Genomic DNA, 24,751 nt, shown 5'->3' with positions numbered 1-24,751 from the left:
GCTTTGTAGTTTCGAAGAAAAAGTCAATAAACTGACGCAAACTAAGTTTTTACCAAACACGCTGAAAAACAAATAATAACAATAATATTAAAAATAGATTGAAATGAAAGTCAGGGAAACAAATTGTCTCGAGAAAGAAAAACCTCATGGTAAAAGATTATAAGTAAAAAAAAGAATACAAAGTCCTAGGCCCCCTAGGCCGCTTCAAAGAAGTCACCCCTTCGACCTCCTGCTCGCCAGCAGAGGAAGTCTCCCCAGTCTTAGAAGACGGCTCCTGTTGAAGGTGGGCCTTGAACTTCTCAAGGAATGGCTCCCACTCCTCAGGTGCCATGAAGGAGAAGTCGCCATCCTGGTTGAAGGGCCAACAGTGATGGAGCATGGCTTCCATGGAGGAGCTAGAAGATGCCCTCTCTGCCATGGTGGTGGCCTCGGCCTCCAACTGCTTAGCCTTGGCCACCTTGAGCTCAGCCTTCGCAGCGGCCAAGGAGAACTTTGCAGCCTCGGCCTCCAATTTCTTAGCCCTGGCCGCCTCCAATTTCGCCTTTGCAGTGGCCAAGGCAACCTGTGCGGCCTTTTCGCTTTCTTTGGCAGCCGTCAGGGCAGCCTTGGCATTTTGCTCTTGTTGTTGTGCAGATGCGATAGTGGCTTGAGCAGTCTGGAACTCGCCCCTGATCTCGTCAAACCTGGCCCTGGACCGAGCTATGGTACGGTGTAGAGCCAAAGCCTCCTGCAAAGACATAGATATAAGGCATGTGCTGGGAAGAAAACAAAGAAAGTTAACTAAAGAAACTTACCATGAGGGTCATCCCCAGTGAAGACTCCATGACATTCCCGGGGCTCCTTGTCTCGATCTCCCGCAAGTGCCTCAGGGTGGCATTGTAGTAATGATCCACCGTATATCTCGCGGTCTCGTAAACCGTCCCTCGGAAGGCCTCGGGGATTTTCTCCAGGGCCTGAGTGTTAACCGGGATGCGCACGGTGGGAGTGGGAACTCGTGGGGTTCCAGCTGGTGCCTCCTATTCCCGAGTAGGGACCAGAGGTCACGGGGGAGGTGGGGGCATGTTCTCTACGGCAGCAGGGACCTGGCCCCTCCCCTTAGCGAGAGACTTGGAGGTGGTCCCGGGAGGAGGAGTCTTCTTGGTCAGCCAGGGTTTCTTGACCAATGACCTGGACCATCTGGAGGGAGGATTCCCCCCTTGGAAGATGGACTACAAGACGTTGTCACCGAGCAGGGCCATCTCTTCGCCTGAAACAAAAAAAAAAGAAGGGAGCGTTAGTATACATGTAAGGTTACTTCATTACAAGAAAAGTCTAAAGATGTATTGCAAAGGTCCTACCCTCCGAGATAAAGGAGGAATCTAGTGCCACGACCTCCGGCCTCAGAGCTTCTATGGGGGAGTCTAAGTTTATAACTTCGCGAATGAGAGAGGGCTCTGGGTCCGGATCCGCCTCAGGACTGGACTCCTCTACATACTGCCTAAGCCTAAGAGCGAATACACCCTCCAGAAGGGAGGGCCACGACCTAAGGTTGGTCCCATACTCCTCAAAAACTCCAACCTAAAAGCCAGGGTGTTGTCTACTACTACAGTTCCCCTAGGGCGGCCCATATCATGCCGCAACACTAGTTGATCTACACACTGGAGTAGGGTTATATTAAGGTCTGGGTCATCTCGATGACGATGTACGAGCTAGCTTGGGTTAAACCTAGCCAGCCTTAGGGCTGTGACATCCCTGTCTAGGTCCCTAAATAGGTATGAGATACCTTGGCCAAAGGGGCCGGCTGCTGCCTCGGACTATATCCGATCTGCGTCGAGGCCTTAAGCAACCTCGAGAGCCCGATTTCATCACACGAGCGGCACCTCATCTTCCTCGTCCTGCTCGTCACTGTCCGCAGCATCGCCATCGGGGACAGGCACCAGCTCGCGAGCTACTAGGATAGCCCGCGACTTCCTCAAGGCCAGAGTCTGGCCCGGAGAAATCAACTTACACGCCAGCATTGTCTCATCAGATACGAGCTGGCGGTAGTCTTTTTCACTTGGTGGGAGCCCCGCCAAGGTGTCGTACTAACCCCCATGGGTCACCGATTCGGTCGTCCTCGTAAAAATAGCTGCACGATGATGTTCAAGTCAACACGCATGAAAAGAAATAAAGCAATGTGGTGATTTTGCGAGCTGAGAATAGAGAGAACTTACAAGGACGATTGAAGTAGTGGTATTCACAGTTGCAAAACCCTGGCGACATGAAGAACTGATCCTTGAAGTTGTTGGGGTGGCTGAGCAGCTCGATGCCTGCAGGAGAGTTGGGAAAATGGGTCAAATAGTAGAACCCGTCGCCTCGCCCCCGTTGATCCGGGCTGGCTTTGAGGTAGAAGAAGAAAAGCATGTCCGCTGGGGTCGGGACCTCCCACTCATGCCCCAGGAAGAGGTATCTCAGCCCTGCTAGCAAACGGTAGGAGTTAGGGGCAATTGGAAGGGAGCCAGCTTCACGTAATTTAGAAAAATCTGTGAAGTACTGGTCCATAGGTAGGAAGGCCCCGGCCTTGAGGTGTTCGTCGCTCCTAGCCGCGAACTCCTCGTTGAGGGCTGTGCAGCTCCTCTCGCCCTCGAGGGGAGGTCGGGAAACAAGAGCGCTTGTCCCGATTTCGATGTTATGGGACAGTAGGATCTTGTTGGCCCTCCCTTGGGTCGTAATCTTTGAGACTATCCTCTCTGCCTCGAAGAAAGCATCAGGTCCCACCTCGACCTCTTTCTCCACTGTGGGACCGAAGTGGGGGATGGGAGAATCCATAGCTATCCCTTTCCCCTTCCTCCCCTGCTGGGATGACGAGCCAGCCATGCTCTTCTTGGGTACGTTTTTCCTGGGTCCCATCTGGTCGCCTAACGAACAAGAATGAAGAAAAGTTTAAATAGGCGACCTAAAAATAGAAAAGGGAATATAGCGCGAGAAGTGATTTTCGTACACGGGCTGAGGTAATCTCAGCCCGCGGTGTGTGAGGCCACGCGTTGCCATGGTCACGCGCCCACGTTTCCAATGGATCCCCGATTGCTCAGGATCTGTGTGTCAGGAGGGTCATGATAATACTTGCCTTGGAGGGAAAGTTTTAAAAAAAGCAAAACCGCCTAGGAAGCCTGACCCCTAAGCTACCCGGTTTTGCACCCTAGAAACCTCTCACCTTCCCCTTTCCAAATAGGCATTCCCTAAAGCTACCCAGAATTTATCTTGTCCTAAACATCACGTTCCTAGACATGTTCTCATATAGTCGATATACCTAGGATCAAAACCTATGCACCAAAAACCAGCCAAAAACAACCTACAGTGTGCGACTAAGAAAGAGGTTTACCTAACAGAAAAACAAAAAGATCAAAACATGCAACAGGAAGAGGACTTGCAGTGTATTTTCTGTATGGAAGTCGCAAAAAGCATAGGAATCAGAGTCCTATTGGAGTCTTTAAAGCTAGACTGGTGCAGAAAATCTTATGGCGAGAGCATAGGGATCTCTGGAATGATAACCGGAAGACTTCTGAGACTAAAAAGGAGAGAAAATGAGGAAAGAATTTCAAATGAAGGGTGGCTAATACAGAAGATGGCCAACCTTATATATACGTAAAAGACATAAAGGAACGAGGATCGTTCGATCAAATTAATGCGAGAAACGAGGGTCATAACTCGAGAGGCGAAACGACGGCCGAAAGTAGGCTAGGCAATTTAATGCAATTCTCGAAAACCGAACAATTACCAACCACGGCGCTCCACGTGTCCGATGCCCACGCAGTGGGCGAGACATGAAGAGTCGAAAGGGATACTTAAAAGCCCCCGCTGTGAAGACCACAGATTACGTCATGGGTCACGAGTAGGGGATTGGGGGGAAAATGTACGCCCTAAATATCCATACATATTGGCGAGCTAGAAAAGGGCCTAATTCGATCTGACACGTGTAGATCGTCCACTCGGAGCTGTGTTATGAGCCTCCTTCGAACAAGCCCGAGTTGATTAGAGAGTTAACTGCTACATGGAGGCATCGTGTAGCAGAAGTATGAGTGTCACAAGCGGACGCCACACTAAGCTCGTGATGCAACAGAGATCTGACATCCGACCTCTTGTAAAGTCAACCACGCAATATAAACGTGCATATATCAGACATCACGTGTCTATTCTATTCCTGAGTTCTCGGAGACGCAGTATAAACGTGCGTGTTCAAACATCCCATGCCTGATTTGGGCCATGCAGCCTATTATCCCTCCTTGCCTATTGATTAGACCACACTTCACTGCAAAGTTTAGGAATTAATCATCAGTGTCACATATATGACGTGAAGGATAAAGAGATCACGAGATGACCCCATTGCCAACCCAGATATCTTCTTCCTATAAATACCAAGACCCTGGGTAGTGCAAGGGGTTGGCATATTTTTGTAAAGAAACACTCTGTAAGAAATAGTCAAGTGATATCAATAATATCGCCTAGTGGACTAGAGGGATTTTAACCTTCGAACCACTTAAAAATAAAGGAGTGATCATCTTCCCATAATATTAGTTTCTCCAGTCTAAAATATAGTTATTTTCATATTACGGTTCACCAATTAGCACTAATTCATCCCACTTATTCGTATAATTACCTGCTGGCGAAGAACCGCGTCAACAAAACCCGAGATTATTTTCTTATCGCAACTTAGGTACTTATGCCGTAAAAAAATAACTTAGGTATTTAAGTGCAACTTTTAGCATAACTTAAGCATATTCACCACAAATATCTTAAAATTATTTAATTAATGTTTATAATATTTTGAGCAATAAGACTTTGATAGCCTAAGAATACATATATATAAACCATGTATGTATACATCTCTAAGATTTTTTTGTACATACCCAACAACCTTGTTAAATATGAAAGTTTATTGCTGTTTTTTTTTTTTCTATAATTGATTATATAAAAAGATTAATATTATAAAACTAAAAAAATATTTTTTTCCAACATTTTTAGATGAAAAAGCTTAACAAAACACTGCAGGATGAGTGTTTTCAGACTAGATTATCGATTTGGGTTCATAGGTATGCAACAAGTCAAAATACTACTTCCATCTAACAGTTTTTAAAAATGACATGTTTTTTTCATTTTGCGAAAATACCATTTTTTTCTAGTACTGCTTGAGAAAATGGCATTTTTACAAAAAAAAATTTTTGCCCAGATTTACATTTAAATTTAGTTTTTTTGGACTTTTTCTTTCATGATTTAATTTTTAGGTATTTATTTTATTTCATGCAATATTTGGATACATGAAATTGTTTAAAAGTCTATAATAATGCTCATATTTACTTTGCATAAATTAAATTATTATTTGTTAATTTAAATTATTTGTAATTTTTTTTTATAAATGAGAAAATGCATACATTTAGAGCATAAAATTAGATACATGATATATAGAGAATTCACACATGTAGAGCATGATATATAGAGCATAAAATGAATACATTGAGAGCATGATCTATAGTTTTAAATTATGCAAATTTTATGATTGAAAGTATGAGAATTCTTATGCATACTAATTACAATGTACTTTAAGTTATTTTTATGACAAAAATTCTCGATTAAAATTTTCATTTTTATGCTTAAAATATATATTATTTACATAACATTGTCTTTAGTTATTGAACTCCATTTACTTTAATGAGTATACTTAAGGAAATTTACTCATTTGGTACCATGTGCTTCAGCAAAATATTATTTTGGTATCCTCTTTTTTCAACAATGCTCATATATTACTAATATCACCCAATAAACTCCTAAGTGGTCGTAGTAGTAATCGGGCTATGTCGTATCCACAGAGAGGCAAACACAACTAAAGATTAGATTAGTAAATAAAAAATAAAAATAAAGTAGAATTGAAGAGATGGATTTTGTGAAATTAAAATGATAGATTAGAGAAAGCGATGAGATAAAGAGCATGGCAAGGTAGAGATGCAGTGCTGTAAAACCTATTCTAACATTGATATTAATTCAAAACACAGTTGCAATTCTACACCATTAATTGCAATTGGAAGATGTATATGTTGAAAACACAAATTAAATAATCTAGATTAAATTGAATCTAACTCCTAATTTCATAGCATATCAAATTATATATCTAAGAGCGACAAATTACCACTGGAAAAATGTAGTAAAAGACATACAATATAATAAATATACTAAAATAAATTAACAATCTAAGTTACATAATAAAAGCATGACTAAACTTATGTAAAAGATGCCAAATAATTTTAGAAAAGAAATTAGAAGATGAGAAACAAAATAATTAATGAGATATGGAAATGAAGCATAAGAAGAATCAATATCACTTGTTACACCCAGATTTCGAGCCATAAGAATTGTGACCTCGAAAGCTGGATTCGTAATGAATGGACTCGTAATATCTGGAACATGTCCGAAGTCTAGGCATCAAGCCTACGAAGTAGAGACGACTTCGAAGATGGTAGCCTCGAGATCCTCACAAGCTCAAAAGACAGACCCCGAAGTACGTATGTTCTCGGGATGGCCTCGGATTAGGGTTCCGAGCCTGACACACGTATGAGCTCGAAGTCATGTGGTCTCGGGAAGATGCTATAGCTCAAAAGTCAATAAGAGACCTGGGTGAATAGGGCCTTGGCGATATAAGATAATAACTTTGAATATCTTAGTGAATCATCAATGAGAGACGCGGTCTACATTGATTGCTATAAATCCCTTATAATCAAGGGATGTTAATTGTTCAGTTATACGCCCCCTGATCTTCAGGGGACGTTTCCTTGTATATAGGATTGCAGGCTTTGAATGCCATTAAATTTATTTGCATATAAAGAATAACTTCCCGAAATATGTGGGATAGTATTCTGAAACCTCCTCTATAAATAGAGAGGTCATGTACCATTGTAAGGACCGAACTTTTGTAATCTTGAGAGAAAACTCTGGGAAATTCATCCTTGAAGAATTTTCAGAGATCATCTTAATTTTAATAACAAGGACTCGTGGACTAGGCACAGTTAACTGCTGAACCACGTAAAAAATCTCATTTGTGTTATCATATTTTTATTGGCCATAACTGATTATTGTTTTCGTGCTCTTATTTCACTGTTAACGAAAAACGGCGTCAACAGTTTGGTGCTTTCATTGAGAGCCTTAAGCATTCAATCCCTGAACAAGTCATGGCCACTAATAATCAGAACGTTCCTGAAGAAAATTATCTGAGGCATCCTGGGAAACAGCCGATGGAAAACCCAGATGTTGAAGAGAGAAGTGGATCCTCCGATTCTTGGGGACCACCCGCACCACCAAGAGATGAGGATATGTATTACAATCCTGAGCGATATGTTCCCATTGTGGAACTTGAGAACCGGCAGTTGAAACAGTAGTTGGCAGAAGCCAACAAGCGGAATGAGGAGTTAGCAAGGATAGCCGCAGAGGCGCAGGTGGCTCAGCCCCCGCCTCCGCTTGAAAACCAAGCTCCTCCTCCGAGGGACGTGCATGTTCCTCCCCGCAGGCCCCGTGGGCTCCCACGAAAGAATGCTGCCACAAGAAGGACAGCACAACCTCCGGCCCCAGCAGAGCCATCCGCTCCCTCTACGCCCCAGAGAAGTACCCGGGCTAGGGCCCCGGTTAATCCACCTGCGGAAGTACCTGTGGGAACTGAGAACAACCGAGCCCCTGCAGAGGCTCGGACTCAAGTCCCTGGGAGCGCACCAAATGCAACCAACCAATCTTAGGCAAACTCCGGACCATCTAGGCCGCGAAATGGGTGGCAGCCACCGTCACTTATACGGTTCCCTCCATCACCCATAAGATATCCTTCACCCCCTTGCAGGAATGCTCAACCAGTTCGAGATCAGGACGAAAGGCGTGTGAGGAGGAGACAAGGAAACAGGGAAGCTTTCCAGGAGTGGAGAGGCGCCCTATCAGAAAGAAGTCAAACATCTCGATCTCGCACGGTGGAAACGAGGCGGCATGGAAAAGACCCATCTCGAAATAACCATGCGACAAGTTTTACTAGTGACAACTCTCGAGATACCAGATCGGTCAGCATGCATGATCGAAGTCATAAGAATACTGGGAGCCGCAGGAATCGCTCCGACCTACGAGAACATTTGAATCAAAGTTAGGGTAATGTTGACCCGATGAACCCGGACTTGAGGGATCGCTTGAATAGGCATAAAGACCCCCTGCGGAGGCGCGAGATTGGAATTGTGATCGGCGACAACCGATTCCAGATGGTTCACCTCGCGGACCCAGTCCAGGAAAGAATCGATCAGTTAGAAAGGCCTTTAGACTTTTGAAAAATGAGCAAGGTCAGGATCGATATGAAAAACGAGCCAAAAGCTGGTTCAAAAAATATAAGAGACACTCAATAACTTCTTGGGAGCAGTTGTCTAAAGACTTCAAGAAGCAGTTCAGAGCCATGATGGGGGTTAGACCTGAGGCGTCAACCCTAACTAACGTTCGGCAACAGCCAGGTGAGACATTAAAAAGTTACCTTACAAGGTTTAATCTGGAAGTTGCCCGAGCTCGGAATGTGGATGACAGTGGACACATAATGGCTGTCCAAGCCGGAGTAATGCCAGGAAGTGCTCTCTGGGACGACATGTAGAGAAAACCGGTGAGGTCCCTAACCGAGTTTAATAGACGAGCGCAGAGGTTTGTCAATGTAGAGGAAGCGAGGTCGACACTTAATGTGACTTCCCAGCCCGAAACTACAACGATAAACGTAAACTCTGCCTCAACCTCGGCGGACCCAGTAGCTTCAAAGCCTGCTGTGGAAAACCCTTCCAAGAGAAAAAAGAATGAAGGGAGTAACCCCGAGGCCGAAGGAGGAAAGAAAAAGAAGGGGGAGAGATATTTCTCCGTGTACAGAGTGTACAACGAGCTCAACGAGTCTCGGGAGAACATATACCTGGCTAATGAAAACTAGGTCCCCTTCAGGCGTCCGGACTCAATGAGAGATCAGAAGTCCAAGAGGGACTCCAGCAAGTATTGCCGATTTCACAGAGACACTGGGCATACTACTGATGAATGTCGACAGCTGAAAGAAGAGATCGAAGGATTGATCTTGAGGGGTTACTTCAGACAATATGTCAAGAACCAGAGTATTAATCAGGCGACCGCAAGCCAGAGAGCAGCCGCGTCGCAGCCCATGCAAAACAATAATTCCCGAGCTAGGGAAGAAGATAGGCCGCTGCCGATAGATGGAGAAGATGTGATAACCATCTCGGGAGGGCCTCATCCCGCGGGCATGGGCATAAATGCCCAAAAGAGATACGTTAACGAGCTGAAAACTGGGGACGGGTCTCCCTATGAACCCGAACCTAGAGCTCCAAAAAGTCAGAGGATTGAATCCTAACCAATAACCTTCACTGAGGAAGACGCGTCCCATGTTCAGTTTCCTCACCACGATCCACTGGTCATCACTCTCCAGCTGGCAAATAAAAGGGTCCACCGAGTTCTCATAGACAATGGGAGCTCAGTTAACATTCTCTATAAAGCGACCCTCGAAAAGATGGAACTATCCTTTCGCGACCTGAAAGCGTGTGCGACTACTTTATACGGCTTTTCAGGAGAAGGGACCGCCTGCATGGGATCCATCGAGCTCCCCGTAACCTTGGGAGACTACCTGGTCTCAACAACCAAGATGATGGAGTTCGTGGCAGTGGATCTACCTTCAGCCTATAATGTGCTGCTCGGGAGACCCGCCCTGGTTGGGCTGGGGGCAGTCACATCAGTAAGGAATCTGGCCCTTAAGTTCCCGACCCCTAGCGGCGTTAGGACATTGAATGGAGATCAGTTAGCTAGAAGAGAGTGCTACAGCATTTTCCTTAAGAGGAAAGAAAAAAACGAGCGCACAAGCACTCGTCATTATTCAAAGTAAAGACGGGACGGTCTTAGATATTCATGAAGAGATCGATCCAAGGGTTGAGGAGAAAGCTGACCTCGAACCCTTAGAAGTGATCGGAGAAATTCAGCTCGAGGAATCGGATTCCTCGAAAAAGGTAAAGGTTGGAAAGCACCTCCAGGAAGAGACAAAATAGCAACTAATTTGCTTTTTAAAGAAAAACTAGGACGTCTTCGCATGTCACATTCGGACATGGTGGGGATAAGTCCGAATATAGCAAGCCACACATTAAATATAGACAAAAGCTTCCCTCTAAAGCAACAAAAGCGAAGACAGCTGGATGATGACAGAAAGAAGGCGCTGAAGGAGGAGGTCGACAGGTTAAAAGCAAACCGATTCATTAGGGATGCTTTTTACCCTGACTAGGTAGGCAATCCGGTGTTGGTCCCAAAGCCTAATGGGATGTGGCGAACCTGTATTGACTATTCAGACCTCAACAAAGCTTGCCCGAAGGACTGTTTTCCATTACCAAGGATCGACCAGCTCGTGGATGCCACGGCGGGGCATGGACTGATGTCGTTCATGGATGCCTATTCAGGATATAACCAGATTCCCATGCATGCCCCCGACCAGGAACATACGAGCTTCATAACGGATAAGGGGCTATACTGCTATAATGTCATGCCATTCGAGCTCAAAAATGCTGGGGCCACATACCAGCGGCTCGTGAACATGATGTTTTCAGAACAAATAGGAAACAACATGGAAGTTTATGTTGACGACATGCTTGTCAAGTCTCAACTTAACAAGAACCATGATGATGACCTCGAAGAGTGCTTCGGCGTACTCCGAAGGTATAACATGAAAATAAATCCTCAGAAGTGCACTTTCGGGGTATCTTCAGGAAAATTCCTGGGCTTTATCGTGAACGCTCGTGGAATCGAAGCCAACCCCGACAAGATCTAGGCCCTGATTGACATGCCCTCACCTCGAAGACACAAGGATGTTTAAAGTTTGACCGGCAGGATGGCGGCCTTAAGTAGGTTCATTTCAAAATCTACGGAGCGTTGTCTTCTATTTTTCAACCTTTTGAGGGGAGGTAAGAAATTTGAATGGACGGAGGAGTGCGAGCTGGCTTTCCAAGAGCTTAAAAAGCACCTCACAGAACCCCCCATCTTGTCAAAACCTGTTACAGGAGAAGTACTGTACCTATACCTTTCCACCACCGAACACGCAATAAGTGCAATGCTCGTTTGAGAAGAAGAGAAGGTACAGAGACCCGTTTATTACATCAGCAAAAGGTTACTGGGGGCAGAGTCGAGATACCCATTGATGGAGAAGCTGGCTCTCAGCTTAATGCATTCATCTCATAAACTTCGACCCTACTTTCAGGCACACCCCATCCATGTGTTGACTGATCAACCACTTAGGCAAGTCCTGTCTAAACTGGAGGCTTCAAGTTGACTTCTTAAATGGGCGGTTGAACTCGGACAGTTTGAGATCACCTACCACCAGAGGACAACCATTAGGGCACAGGCTCTGGCTGACTTTATAGTGGAATGTACTGGCATGGCCAACGATGAGGTTATAACCCCAGCCCACGAGCTGTGGAAACTATACGTCGACGACTCATCTAATGAAAATGGATCGGGGGCAGGGGTCATTTTGGTTACCCCCGCAGGAAGCAGATTTCATTATGCCTTAAGATTTGACTTCAAAGCGTCGAATAATGAGGCCGAATACGAGGCTTTACTGGCGGAACTTCGCATAGCCAAGGAGCTCAAAGCTAAAGCAATACATTGCTACAGCGACTCCCAGCTCGTGGTTAATCAAATCTTGGGAGAATACTAAGCTCGTGGCACGAGGATGGCAGCTTATTTAGAAAAGGCAAAATATGCATTGGAGCATTTCAAATTTTATGCGATCGAACAGGTTCCCCGAAAGCGGAACTCAAATGAAGAAGCCTTAGCTCGGCTCGCCACCTCCACTGAGAATGATGAACTAAATGTTGTGCCCATAGATCACCTCTCGGCACCTAGCATTAACGAGCCAGAGGAGGAAGACGTGTGTATGATTGAATCTGAGCCTACCTGGATGACCCCGATAGTTGAATATCTCGAGACCGGCGTCCTTCCAAAATACCGGAACTAGGCTCGAAAGTTAATGTATCAGCTTCCCCGTTACACCATGTTGGACGGAAAGCTATATAGAAGGGGGTATTCCATGCCATTACTACGGTGCGTAACTCCACCCGAAGCCAAGAAAATCATCGAAGAAATTCATGAAGGGTTCTGTGGAGACCATACCGGGGGGCATAGCCTGTCCAAGAAAATCATACGCCAAGGATATTTCTGGCCTACCATTAAATCGGATTCTTTCGAGTACGTGAAGAAATGCGACAAATGCCAGAGATTCACCACGATTCCTCGAGCTCCAACATCCGAGCTGACTATGTTGACATCCCCATGGCCATTCGCGGTATGGGGAATCGATCTCATAGGCTCTCTCCCAACTGGCAAGGGCGGTGTGAAATATGCTATAGTCGTTGTGGATTACTTCACAAAGTGGACGGAGGCTGAACCGTTGGCAACAATAACTTCCAAAAAGGTCCTTGACTTCGTGGTAAAAAACATCGTATGCCGATATGGTATGCCGAGGAAAATTGTATCCGACAACGGAACCCAGTTCGATAGCGACTTGTTTACCAACTTTTGTGAGAAGAATGGAATAATAAAGAGTTTTTCGTCTATAGCTCATCCTCAGGCGAATGGCCAGGTCGAAGCTGTAAACAAAACTCTCAAGAGTTCACTTAAGAAAAAGTTGGAGGAAGCAAAAGGACGATGGCTCGAAGAGTTACCCCAAGTCCTATGGGGGTATAAGACCACAGCTCGAACATCAACAGGACATACCCCATTCTCTCTGGCATACGGATGTGAGGCTATGTTGCCTATCGAGGTTGAAATCCCTAAAATTCGAACTCACATTTATGACCAAAGCTCGAACCATACTCAGCTCGAAGAAACCTTAGACTTGATTGAAGAAAAAAGAAACGAAGCTCAGTTGAGGAACGCTGCCTACCAGCAACGAGCCACCAGGTACTTCAACAAGAGGGTACGAGATCAAAAGTTCAGTGTGGGAGACTTGGTGTTAAGACGCGTACTTTTGGCAATACGAGATCCAGCAGCTGGTGTGCTCGGGCCAAATTGGGAAGGACCATACCAGATAGAGTCAGTCATCCGGCCCAGTGTTTACAAACTAGCGAGATTGGATGGGAGCCTGGTACCGCGTGCATGGAATGGCGAACACCTAAGACCTTACTACCAATAGTACGGGAAGAGTGTTGCCTGTAACCATGATTGTTTATCTGTAATAATTTGTCTACTTTTGAATTCCATCAAATAAAGATCTATTTTGTTCAATATGTTATATCTCTATTTATTTTTGCAATCTCTCTTAATTTAATAACCTATGGTCACACTCATAGGATATTAAGGGGGCATCATTGGCATATATACCATCAGCTTGAAAAATAAAATAACATGTATGAAATACATGCAAGTGTTTGGATATAACCAGATGCGCGAGCTTGGATAATTTGGACATAACCGAATTATAAAAAACACACAAGTATTTGGATGTAACCAGATGCGCGAGCTTGGATAGTTTGGACATAACCGAATTATCAAAAACATACAAGTATTTGGATGTAACTAGATGCGCGAGCTTAGATAGTTTGGACGTAACCAAATTATCAAAAGATAAAAATGTTTGGATATAACCAAACATGCGAACTAGATTAAAAATATAAGTGTATGGATTACAAACCAAACACGACCTTAATAGGTTTGGAACAAACTAGCTAAAACTAATCGACAATAAGTTGGAACCTAAACCTACTTCGAGATAAGTCAAGATCGAGGCTGGAATATCGTATGGAAAGATAGTTTTGAACTCATAACCGCGGAGAAATAACCGAGGACGAGAAAAAGTAACTAAGCAATAAGATATAACTAGACCGTTTGCATTACACACCATACAAGTACTTTCGAGTTCATGGTTAAAGTAATATCCGACCTTGATAAATAACGAGATCGGAAGCGGATAATTCGAGTAAACGATGCATGAATGCATTGAATCTCGAGCCTAAATCCAAACTATGTTTGTACGATTAAATAAACATATAAGATTCTTTAATATAAAATGTGCAAAATATTTCTAACCAAGAAATGTAAAGCATACGTATTAAAATATTAAAAAAAATTGTTGTATCAGCCATACGGGCATAAATTAAAGTAATTACAAAAATAAGGGGACGCAGCCCCAAGATGAGATTTCCCCCGAAATCAGATTCAAGAAGAAGCACCTTCCTTGGCCTTCTCAGTGTCAGCAGCATCAGACCCCTCAGGACGAATAGCATGACTATCCTTCTGAGCACCCTCGGAGGCGGCCTCCCGAGCAGCCTCTTCAGCCTCAAGCTGAGCATTCCACTCATCTAGAAGCTTCGCCTCATGAGGACCTAGGAAGCTGGTATCGAGGTCTTCGTTATTGGCCCACATTCTCTCTTTATACTCAACAAGGAGGTGAGCCTTTTCACCCTCAATTATATCAAAAGTGGCGGCCCGGTCTTCTTCGAGCTTTTTGTTAGCCTCTTGGAGCCGAGTGTTCTCCTTCTCAAGCTTCGCGAGCCTGGCATTCTCCTTCTCAAGCTTCGCGAGCCTAGCATTCAGCTTCTCAAGCTCGGATGCCTTGGCCGTAAGCTCCTAGGCTCCTACCTCAAGCTTTACGTTTGCTGCCTTCATGTCATCACTTGCTTTGAGTTTAAGATCCTTTGCCTCCTGAGCATAAGACTTGCTCGAATGGATCTCATTGTTCAACTTATAGTTGAGCTGGGTAGTAACAGCAAGAGTCTGACAAAAGATAAAATCGTCATTGACACCAGAACTGTCGATAAATATAACTAAGAAGTAGAAGAAAATTTACCACGGCGGCAAGCTCGACACTCTTCTCGTAGAGGGCAGTGCAGTCTCGGGCATTGTTCAAAAATTGCCAGTGAGGAGCGTCGAAACTGCTAAAGCTCTAGCCGATTCGAGACATAACATCTGAGCCCAGCATAGACCCATGGGATCCAGCCGCATTGTCAATTACATACTCCTCAACGTGAGTAGAAACTGACAGCTTGTGAGTTCGAGAAGCAGGAGACTTTCTGGGAGGTGGACCAAGTGTCGGCAGGACCACTACAGGAAGTTGGGGCTCGGCCATAACGGAGGCACCGACCTGCGAAGTCGGTGCCACGATGGAGCTCGTGACAGGCAGAGCTGGGGGAGGAGGTGTTTTCTCAGACCTCTTGGGGACTTTGGCAGGCCGGTCGACCTTTCGCGACCCCCCCCCCTGGGACGCTTGCTCCTCTTGGCACCGCCACTCTCGAGGATGTTGTCAAGGTCGGAATCCATCTTGCCTACACAGTCATGCCACAATGTGAGTCGTAACAAAAAAAGAAAAAGTATATAATGTGATTCAGCGTCGCGTAGATATACAAAGTAATGATAGAAGAAACCTAACTGGAACTCTCCCCCGAGCTCGAGCTCGGAGACCATGAAATTCCCCCATCTTCAGAAGAGGCGGGGGGAGTACCCTCCCTATAGGTGGACGTCAACCTCGAGAGGTCCCTATAGTCATTGGTCCCATATTGGACGGCTATCCCGTCCCACACCTCATTCAGACTGTACATAGTGTCATACTTCCCGAGCCAACTATCAAACCTATGAACTCAGTCATCTACCCCAGTCCATATATAGAAGTGGTCCCTGTCATCCGGGCATAAGACTAACCTATCGGGTTTGTGTTTTAATAAGGTGGGGGACCACATTTTTGAGCTAAGGATGACTTTACCTTGATCATCCGAGTCCGAGCTCGAGGCTTCATCGTTAGCCTCGTTCCCCGATGGCGGGCTTCTTCGGCGAGCTGGAGGCGGGGGCCTTACCTCTCTCCTTGGAGGGAGGATGCCTGCAGGCAAAGGCACGAGCTCCCAGTGTTCGTATTTTTTGTTGAACCAATCTGAGGTGGACTGGCCATCTCCCAAAAGCCTGCAAGCTCGAAGCTTACTCTCATGCAAAAGGTATGAGAGAGACCTCCTTCCATAAGGGAGTTGGAGCAGAGTCTCTCTATGCTCCTTCATCGCGTCGTCGGGAGTATGACGGTGAAAATTGGCTGGAAAATAAGATACATTTTAACTAAGTACAAACCTACAAACAAAAGCCCGAGCACAGAGATAAAGAGGTTGGAGTACTTACGAATCCGTCTGAATGAGTTGCATCGAGACGGGGACAAGCCATCTGTCTAGAAGAAGGCTTTCTTAAAGTCAGGTGGATGGTTAGGAAGGTCCTCAAACACCTTTTTCTCTTTGGGGTAGCTCGAGAGATAGTAGAAGCTGTCTCCTCCTCGAGCTTGGGAGGGGTTGCTTTTCAGACAGAAGAGATACAAAATCTCTTGGGGTGAAGGTCCTTTCCACTTCAATTCGTGGAACAATGACCTCAGGGCAGACAGAACCCTGTAAGAATTAGTGTTGAGCTGGAACAGGGCCAACCCAACAAAGTCCGTGAAGTCCTTGAAGAAAGACTTCAAAGGAAGTAGCGCTCCTGCCTTCATTTGCTCCTGGCTCCATGCCGCATACCTCAGCCTGTTGTCAGGGTTTCCATTCCCTGAAGCATAGTAGCTTCGTTCACTAGAGGTTGGAGCTCGACACCTTAAGGAGCTTGACAACCTGAGACCATGGAAGGCCAGGATATCAGTTACCTGATTTATCAAGGTGACCGAGCTCCAGTAGTGCTCGGCCTCAAAGAATTCCCTCCTCGGTTGTGAAGTAGAAGGCTCCCCCATCAGCGAGAATTGGAGCTCTCCCGGACTGTATGCAATGGTCACTTTTAACTTAGGGTCGAGGGGGATCGGCCTGGGTCCCGAATCAGATTTTGGATAAAGGGCCTCTCGAAGGGTTCTCCTCTTCCTTTCTATGACCTCAACGATTTGGCGGCAATAATGAGCTCGGGTCTCCTCCTGTTCGCGCGCGAGGTCGTATTCGCGAATCAGACGTTGATTCCGAGCAAACAGCGACTCTGGGCTCGGGGTTTTTGGCGAGTAAGGGATTGCTAGCAACGACCCCCACCGTCTTTCTAGATTCTGTGACATCTAGTGAGAAAGAAAAAATGGTGAGGGCCATGCATGCAAGGGTTCAAGAAATGCGAGCTTGACAAGACAAGCTCGAAGAATGCTTGGATACAAAACGAGCTCGATACTAAAAACCCAATTAAAGAGTCGGAACGTGTACTCTACAAAGAAAAGGAGGGGAGTGGATAAATTTTTTTGAAAATCCCGAAATATCAGGAAAAAAGGGTGACGGTTATTCAGAAATGGTAATCTTGGGTATCGTTCATTCTTTAAAACCAAGATTTTATACCCGATATCTTGGTGTGCAAGATATGTCTTTTAAAATTTTGAAACCCAGAAAAAAGATACCTTGTTCTACACCAAAACTAGATTTGGAACCAGTGATTTAAACCTAGCATGGAGACTTAAACGTGAAGGCCTATTGGTTAAAAGTTTCCTAGCGTATCATACTAAGAAAATAAACTAGTGCATTCCCAGAACTAAGAAGAACAACATAGACAAAAACTGGCATAATGGAAAATAAAAAGATAATCAGATACTTACACAATGATGGCGATTGCAGAGAAATTGTTGATTAAAGGAGAGGCTGCAGGTATGAGCTCACGGTCTCAAACAAACTGGCGGTCCTTTGTTTCTTCGGCTGAGAGAACATGCACAAGCAAAAAGTTCTCAGGGATAGTTTCTGGTTTTGCCTCTTTTCTTTCTTCTAATGAGTGCAAAATAAAAGGAAGATGATGACTGGGGTCTTATATATAGATGGTAAAAGAGGATTAATCTGAGCCATTGAACAGAATCCTTATAAAATCCAACGGATAGGGATTGATGACATGATGGTACCAGAAAGGTGGTAGACGAACGATCGTGGGCAGATTTCTAAGGTACTCGAGTACCTTGAATGAGCAATACCCAACTGACACGTGTCCATTTTCAAGTATGTGACGGTGCGGTTCCCGAAGAAATTAGTTCAAAAGTTTCCTTCTCATAGGATTCGAACAAATACTTTTGAGGGGGCAAAATGTTACACCCAGATTTCGAGCCATAAGAATTGTGACCTCGAAAGCTGGATTCGTAATGAATGGACTCGTAATATCTGGAACATGTCCGAAGTCTAGGCATCAAGCCTACGAAGGAGAGACGACTTCGAAGATGGTAGCCTCGAGATCCTCACAAGCTCAAAAGACAGACCCCGAAGTACGTATGTTCTCGGGATGGCCTCGGATTAGGGTTCCGAGCCTGACACACGTATGAGCTCGAAGTCATGTGGTCTCGGGAAGATGCTATAGCTCAAAAGTCAATAAGAGACCTGGGTGAATAGGGCCTTGGCGATATAAGATAATAACTTTGAATATCTTAGTGAATCATCAATGAGAGACGCGGTCTACATTGATTGCTATAAATCCCTTATAATCAAGGGATGTTAATTGTTCAGTTATACGCCCCCTGATCTTCAGGGGACGTTTCCTTGTATATAGGATTGCAGGCTTTGAATGCCATTAAATTTATTTGCATATAAAGAATAACTTCCCGAAATATGTGGGATAGTATTCTGAAACCTCCTCTATAAATAGAGAGGTCATGTACCATTGTAAGGACCGAACTTTTGTAATCTTGAGAGAAAACTCTGGGAAATTCATCCTTGAAGAATTTTCAGAGATCAACTTAAGTTTAATAACAAGGACTCGTGGACTAGGCAGAGTTAACTGCTGAACCACGTAAAAAATCTCATTTGTGTTATCATATTTTTATTGGCCATAACTGCTTATTGTTTTCGTGCTCTTATTTCACTGTTGACGAAAAACGGCGTCAACATCACTATTGAGAATAAGAAGTACAAAAACTACACTCTAACCTCACCAATATTTCTAAAATAGTTCACTCATTTTTGTCACCTAAAACAAGTAAAACTAAGCTAGAAATAAGAAAAGCAATGAACTAAAAAAGTGTATTTTTCCACTCTAAAAAATCTCATGATTTTCCCTACATTTGGTCCTCTTATTTATAGTGAAAATTGGACCCAAAATCTATATTTACGTGCATTAGGAATTGGAGAAAGTGGCTTCAAACTCTGATGGAAAAAGGGACAAGTGGGACACGTGTCGGCCTCGGATTGACTAAGGAAAAATGTTGCTAGTGGAGTGGGAGACAGCAAGGCGACGTGGCGCCTTTTCTTTGGCTCGGCAGGGAGGCGTGGCAGGTGTGGCATCAGGCCCGTCAGTCGTGTAGGCGTGCGTCAGGTGGGTAGCTGATGGGACGACTCGCAGCTCGGCTTCGTCAAGTGGGTGGCTGGGAGCAGCTTTGCTGGACAAATGGCCTGCTGCCACGTGGCAGCATGTGGACACTTGTTGATGACTTTGGGCCTGGGCCGTTTTGGGCCTAATTTTGTCAAAAATGCCATTTTCTTCATGATTTCTTCAATTTTCATTATTTCTTTCTTCTTTCTTTTTCTTTGTGTCAAAAATACATTTTATTTCCTGAAAATTAAACACAATTTAAATTAAAATTAATATTTTAAAATATAAAATATATAATAGTAAATCCATGAAAATATTAATTAAAACTTAATTAATTTTAAACTTTAAAACTAATAAAATGATATTTTTGAGCACTAATCAATTACATTGTATTTTTAAATCATAGATATTTGGTATCTTAGACTCAGATTTGATTAATAAATTTTGTCAATATGACCAAACTTCCATGAGTTATATGTAATTAAGTAATTAAATTTGAATTTGGAACTCATAGCAGTTTGATTAAATTGGTAAAATTTTATTAATTAAATTTGAGTTTATGGTACCAAATATGTACGATTTCAAAATACAGAGTACCACATAAGTATTATTGTAAACACAAGATACCAAAATGATACTTTACAAAAACATGGATACCAAATGGTTACTTACCCAATAATTAATTTTTGCAATATAGTAATATACTCATAAAACTTTTAAAATTTTAACCATAAAGAAATGTGTATAAGTGATATAATATATAATTTTATCTAATTAGAGACTAATCACAACATCATTAGTTAAATAAAATTATATATTATAGTTACATATTGCATGAAAATTTTACACACTAATTATAGTTTATATGCTAAATAAATTACCATTATAATTTTAACATATAGTTTAATTAAATATTATTTAGCACATTAAGCTTCATAATATATTCAAAAATAAATTTAAATAGTTATTTAGCGTGAATAATTAAGTTATAAATAATTCATAAACAATTTTTTGGTTAACATAGGAAAACATGAAACTGGGACAATGCTTTGTTTGAGGAATGATTTTTAATGATCTTTGGATGACTACTTTACTCGATCGAAGCACTCTTAGTGATTGCCTATTATGTTACTGCATAATTGTTTTCAAGTATAAATTAGCATAAAACATAATATCCAGTGATCCATATAAATTAAATAATCAAAGAGTAGCCACATCATCTTTAATTATATATTCAGTGGGTTAAGATCACATTATAATTAATTATGTAGACATAGTGATTTTATTCCACATAAATTTTATTATGTTATATAATTAATTAGGATAATATATTAAAATTAATTATCTTAATTTATAGTTTTATCATAAAGTTCAAACCTTAAGATTTTCATTAAATTTAATAAATCTATCATAAAAGTACATAGAATATTATTAAATTAAAAATTTCACCCACAAGTAATTTCTAATAGAATTAGATTCAATCTTCATATGATTTTTTATTCAATTTCAAAATACTAGATTGATGAGCATGTAATTATATTCATGCAGCATCACAAGTCACAACCCTGAATGTTTTTTGATATTAAACTTAGGAGTGATGACTTCATAGAGTGTAAGGAGATGATTCTCCTTCATCTAGATTGTGCATACATTGACTCTAAGGGGGTGTTTGGTATGAGGTAAAGTAAAGGTGGGAATGAGAATCTAAATCCCTTCCTATGTTTGGTTCAAATTTTAAGGGAGTAAAGTTAATAATTTGTGTGAGCCCTACATGTATTTTAAGGGTAAAGTGAACCCTTTTGTACACAAAAGTTTCATATTACCTCCATCCTAAGCACATCTACACTTTCTAAGGCAACTCAACTATTCAAAACAAACACCTCTTAAAATTAGAAAAAACACTCGATCACCACTAATAGCTCCCAGTTTTATTTCTATATTTTATATCTAATATGGTTAATGTGAATATTAGTACATAGTGAATTGATTCTCAAACATTCATTTTTTAATTTCCTTTCAAAGTTCACAATAAATCTAAGAAAGCTAGTCAAAATTGAATATAAAATCTTATTAAAAAACAAAGATAAGTTCACTTTTAGAAGCTGTAGGAACATGTTATTTAAGTTTAGGTAGGGTTTTGTTTTAGAATTATAAAATACTTATTATGTTCCAAGTTTCAGTCTTCAGCTTGTTTTAAAATTCTAAAAATACTTTTTATATACGTTGCAAGTTTCTCAAGATAATCCTTGCAAACTTGTATCATTAAGATAATCCTTGCATTTTTCAAAAACATCACTCAATTCATTTTATAAATATTGTTAAAAATGGTATTAATAATTTAACCTATATTAACTTCCAAAATAATGTCACTCATGATGCCATGCATGTTAAAACTAGGACTAAAGGATGTGTTATTAAAAATGATTACTTACATTTTTGCATCAGAGATAAGGTTATCTATAGATAGAATTAAAGGTTAGTAAATAATGGGTATTCAATATTTTGAATTTTACTAACTTCGAAATTCATACATTTACCAACAAGTCTAAAGAAAAGTGGTGCTTATAGGAGTTCAACCATCCTAGAGATATATGTAGTCAAATATGGACTCAAATAGTAAAAAAAAATACTTCATTTTCTTTTATAAATAATTACTCACATTACATATATCTCTGATTATTTATAACAAACGTGAAACATTCACTACTACAAAATACTCTTTATGGGACACTTTTTTAGGACACACACATAAATGCAAGTCCTTAAAAATATTTATAGAGTTTTTAGGACACTCACTACAACAAATTCCATTATTAGCGGCGAGGGACTCCGCCGCTAATAAATGCCACATCCGCCGCTAATACACTTTAGCGGCGGGCCTCCACCGCTAATACCCCGCGCCTAAAAAAGTGTCGCTAATAATGATTATTAGCGGCGGACTAACACACCCGCCGCTAATAAGCAATTATTAGCAGAGGACATTAGCGGCGGAACCCGCCGCTAATAACTATGTCCGAGGCATTAATATTAGCCCCGGGGTTCGCCGCTATTATTGTATTTATAATTTTTTTAAATTAAATTTTAAATAAATTAATAAATTATTATTTATTAAATTTAATTATTTTTAAAAATAATTTATAATATAATTTAATAAAAATAAACATTTAATTAATTTAAACATAAATAACATTAAAATTAATATAAATAGTTTTAATATTTATCAACCTAGTAAATATCACTATAGTCATTAAAAATAAATAAAGTATTAATTCAGTCCAAATATATAAACTAGTAACTAAAGAAAGTCATTAAGATTAATATTGAAATTGTCCTCATCTTCAACATTTTGGTCTGGCTGTGAGGACGACGGCTGTGACGATGGCGGTGGCGGTGGCGGTGGCTGTGGCGGCCGTGGCGGTGGCGGTGAAGGAATATAAGGTGGTTGTGATGATCGTCCGAGCGTGAGGTCCCCAAATAGTTCTCGAGGCTGTGGCTGTGGCGGAGGCTGCATCGATCCTCCTGGAAAATCGGTAAAACTAAAATATTGTGGAGGAGACTGGGAATGGGGTCCAAAAATGTATTGGTTTTGATACTGAGGAGGTTGTTGCGACGACATATGTGGCGGATACATTGGATGAGGCTGGTACAGTTGCTGCGGCGGATACTGTGAAGGAGGCTGGAACTGCTGCTGTGAAGGAGGCTGATACTGCTGATGTGAAGGAGGCTGATACTGCTGTGAAGGAGGCTGATACTGCTGTGAAGGAGACTGAGAAGACGAACCACCTTCGGATTGTGGTGGCAAATGCCTCTGCAGAAAACTGTCAAACATTGGGTTATACATTTTACTGGGATGCACAGTTGTCGAAGTCTCAAACGTCTCACGAATTGCCTTCACCAGCAAAGCCATAACTCTCATATCTTCATTAGGCGAAGCAGCAGTATTTGCTTGGGACTGACTTTGATCTGTAGAGCTAGAGAATGTCTTTTTTGCCTTCCCTTTCGCCCTATAACCCACTCCTCTTTGGTAGTCAGATCTCTCCCCGAGTACTTTACTTAGTATCTCGTATTGATCGACCGGGGACGAATCAACACCAGATACATTTAGAGATGCCTCACTCTGCTGTTGACTTTGCCTCTCATTCTGTGACCTCTCAACCTCAGCCGCCATTTTTTCCTATATAAAGATAACATTATAAACAAGAAAACAATACTATTCACTTACATAATCTTGTTGAGCTGCCTCGTTGACAAAAGATTTTGTCGATTTTCTCATATGAGCATCCCTCCAAGTATCAACAACATGCACATCCGGGTTCTCCTATAAAAATGTAAACAAAATGTTTCAGAATGTGTCATTTTATAAAATTAAATTAACATCTTCACTTACATATTGGTGACGCTTAGCTGCCAACGACTTTGTGCCTTGTGTTGTTACATACTTCATTTGTCTTCTGTTTGCTTGATTTTTAGCGGAACGAGCCAAAAATCTTTCGCTCAAAAACATTTCACAAATAAGCTGCCAAGCCTCCTTAGTGCAATGGTTAGGTGGCTTAGAGAGGACATTCTCCAAATCTTCTGGTCCAGCATAATGATTTTTGAAGTGTCTATGTCTATAGTTCTTTCTCTCGCGATATCTTTCCCCCATCTCCTTGTTGAGAGTTGCCAGAACTGACTCACGTTGTGGATGACCGTCTATATTATAGTAATACTGCATTAGGAAAAAAATATTAGATAACTTTTAAATAATTGAATTAAATAATGAAAAGTACAAGATTTGTAATTTTTTTACCCTCATACGATCAAGCACTTGATCCTTAAACTGTTGAGGTATATCAACAAAATCTAAATAATGCCCCGGACACAACATGGAAACTAGAGTTCCCAACATGCGAATAAAAGCTTGATCCTCCTGCCCAACCACTTTGTTGGTCACAGGATCAAGCTCTAGATCCAATGGTTTCCCAGCTTTTTTCCTTCGTTCTTCAAGAACATTATTACTAGCAGGGCCACGACCTTTTCTTCTCGTCGACGGGGCTTTAAAATTTATTAACAATAATCAGTATTAGTATTGATGTTATATTTATCTAACAATATAATTTCTAAAAATAATTTTTATATGCAATATTTAACCTAACTCGCAAGATGTTGGTACCCTAGAAGGATCTGGCGGGTCTTGACCCCCACCATCTTCGCCGTGATAAGTAGCTATATTAGCTGACATTATACTTCAGTTTAAAATTTATTAGTTAGTAATTAGCATTAAATAGAAGTATATCACATTGAATTCATAATAATAATAATTACAAAAAAAAACTTCATTATATTTAAATATATAGTTCTGTTACACAAATAGAAAAAACTAAACAGAGTAATCACTATCATTTCCATCAGTAATCGGAGATACATTTTCATCTTCACAAAGCTCAAATATCTTATATTATAATTACAAAAAAACACTTCATTATATTTAAATACATAGTTCTGTTACACAAATAGAAAAAAACTAAAC

General features: G+C 41.8%; 1 protein-coding gene across 1 annotated transcript; it reads right to left on the bottom strand.

The window, feature by feature from the left end:
- Window positions 1–22,405: 22,405 nt before the first annotated feature.
- LOC133833973 (early nodulin-75-like) lies at window positions 22,406–23,482 on the bottom strand. The gene is made up of 2 exons (XM_062263532.1): window positions 23,465–23,482; window positions 22,406–23,416 (listed from the first exon to the last, which is right to left on the bottom strand). The coding sequence occupies exon 2, from the start codon at window positions 23,408–23,410 to the stop codon at window positions 22,538–22,540; it is 873 nt and encodes a 290-aa protein (XP_062119516.1). The 5' UTR covers window positions 23,411–23,416; window positions 23,465–23,482; the 3' UTR covers window positions 22,406–22,537.
- Window positions 23,483–24,751: the final 1,269 nt, after the last annotated feature.

Source organism: Humulus lupulus, chromosome 5, assembly GCF_963169125.1.
Source record: "Humulus lupulus chromosome 5, drHumLupu1.1, whole genome shotgun sequence".
In the NCBI taxonomy this organism is placed as follows: domain Eukaryota; kingdom Viridiplantae; phylum Streptophyta; class Magnoliopsida; order Rosales; family Cannabaceae; genus Humulus; species Humulus lupulus.
The sequence above is the reverse complement of the archived record's forward strand: the minus strand, read 5'-3'. Positions and strand labels throughout refer to the sequence as shown.

What these genes read in the sequence shown, in the direction of transcription:
- LOC133833973 (XM_062263532.1), bottom strand. Translation starts at nt 23,410, where the DNA reads ATGGCGGCTGAGGTTGAGAGGTCACAGAATGAGAGGCAAAGTCAACAG.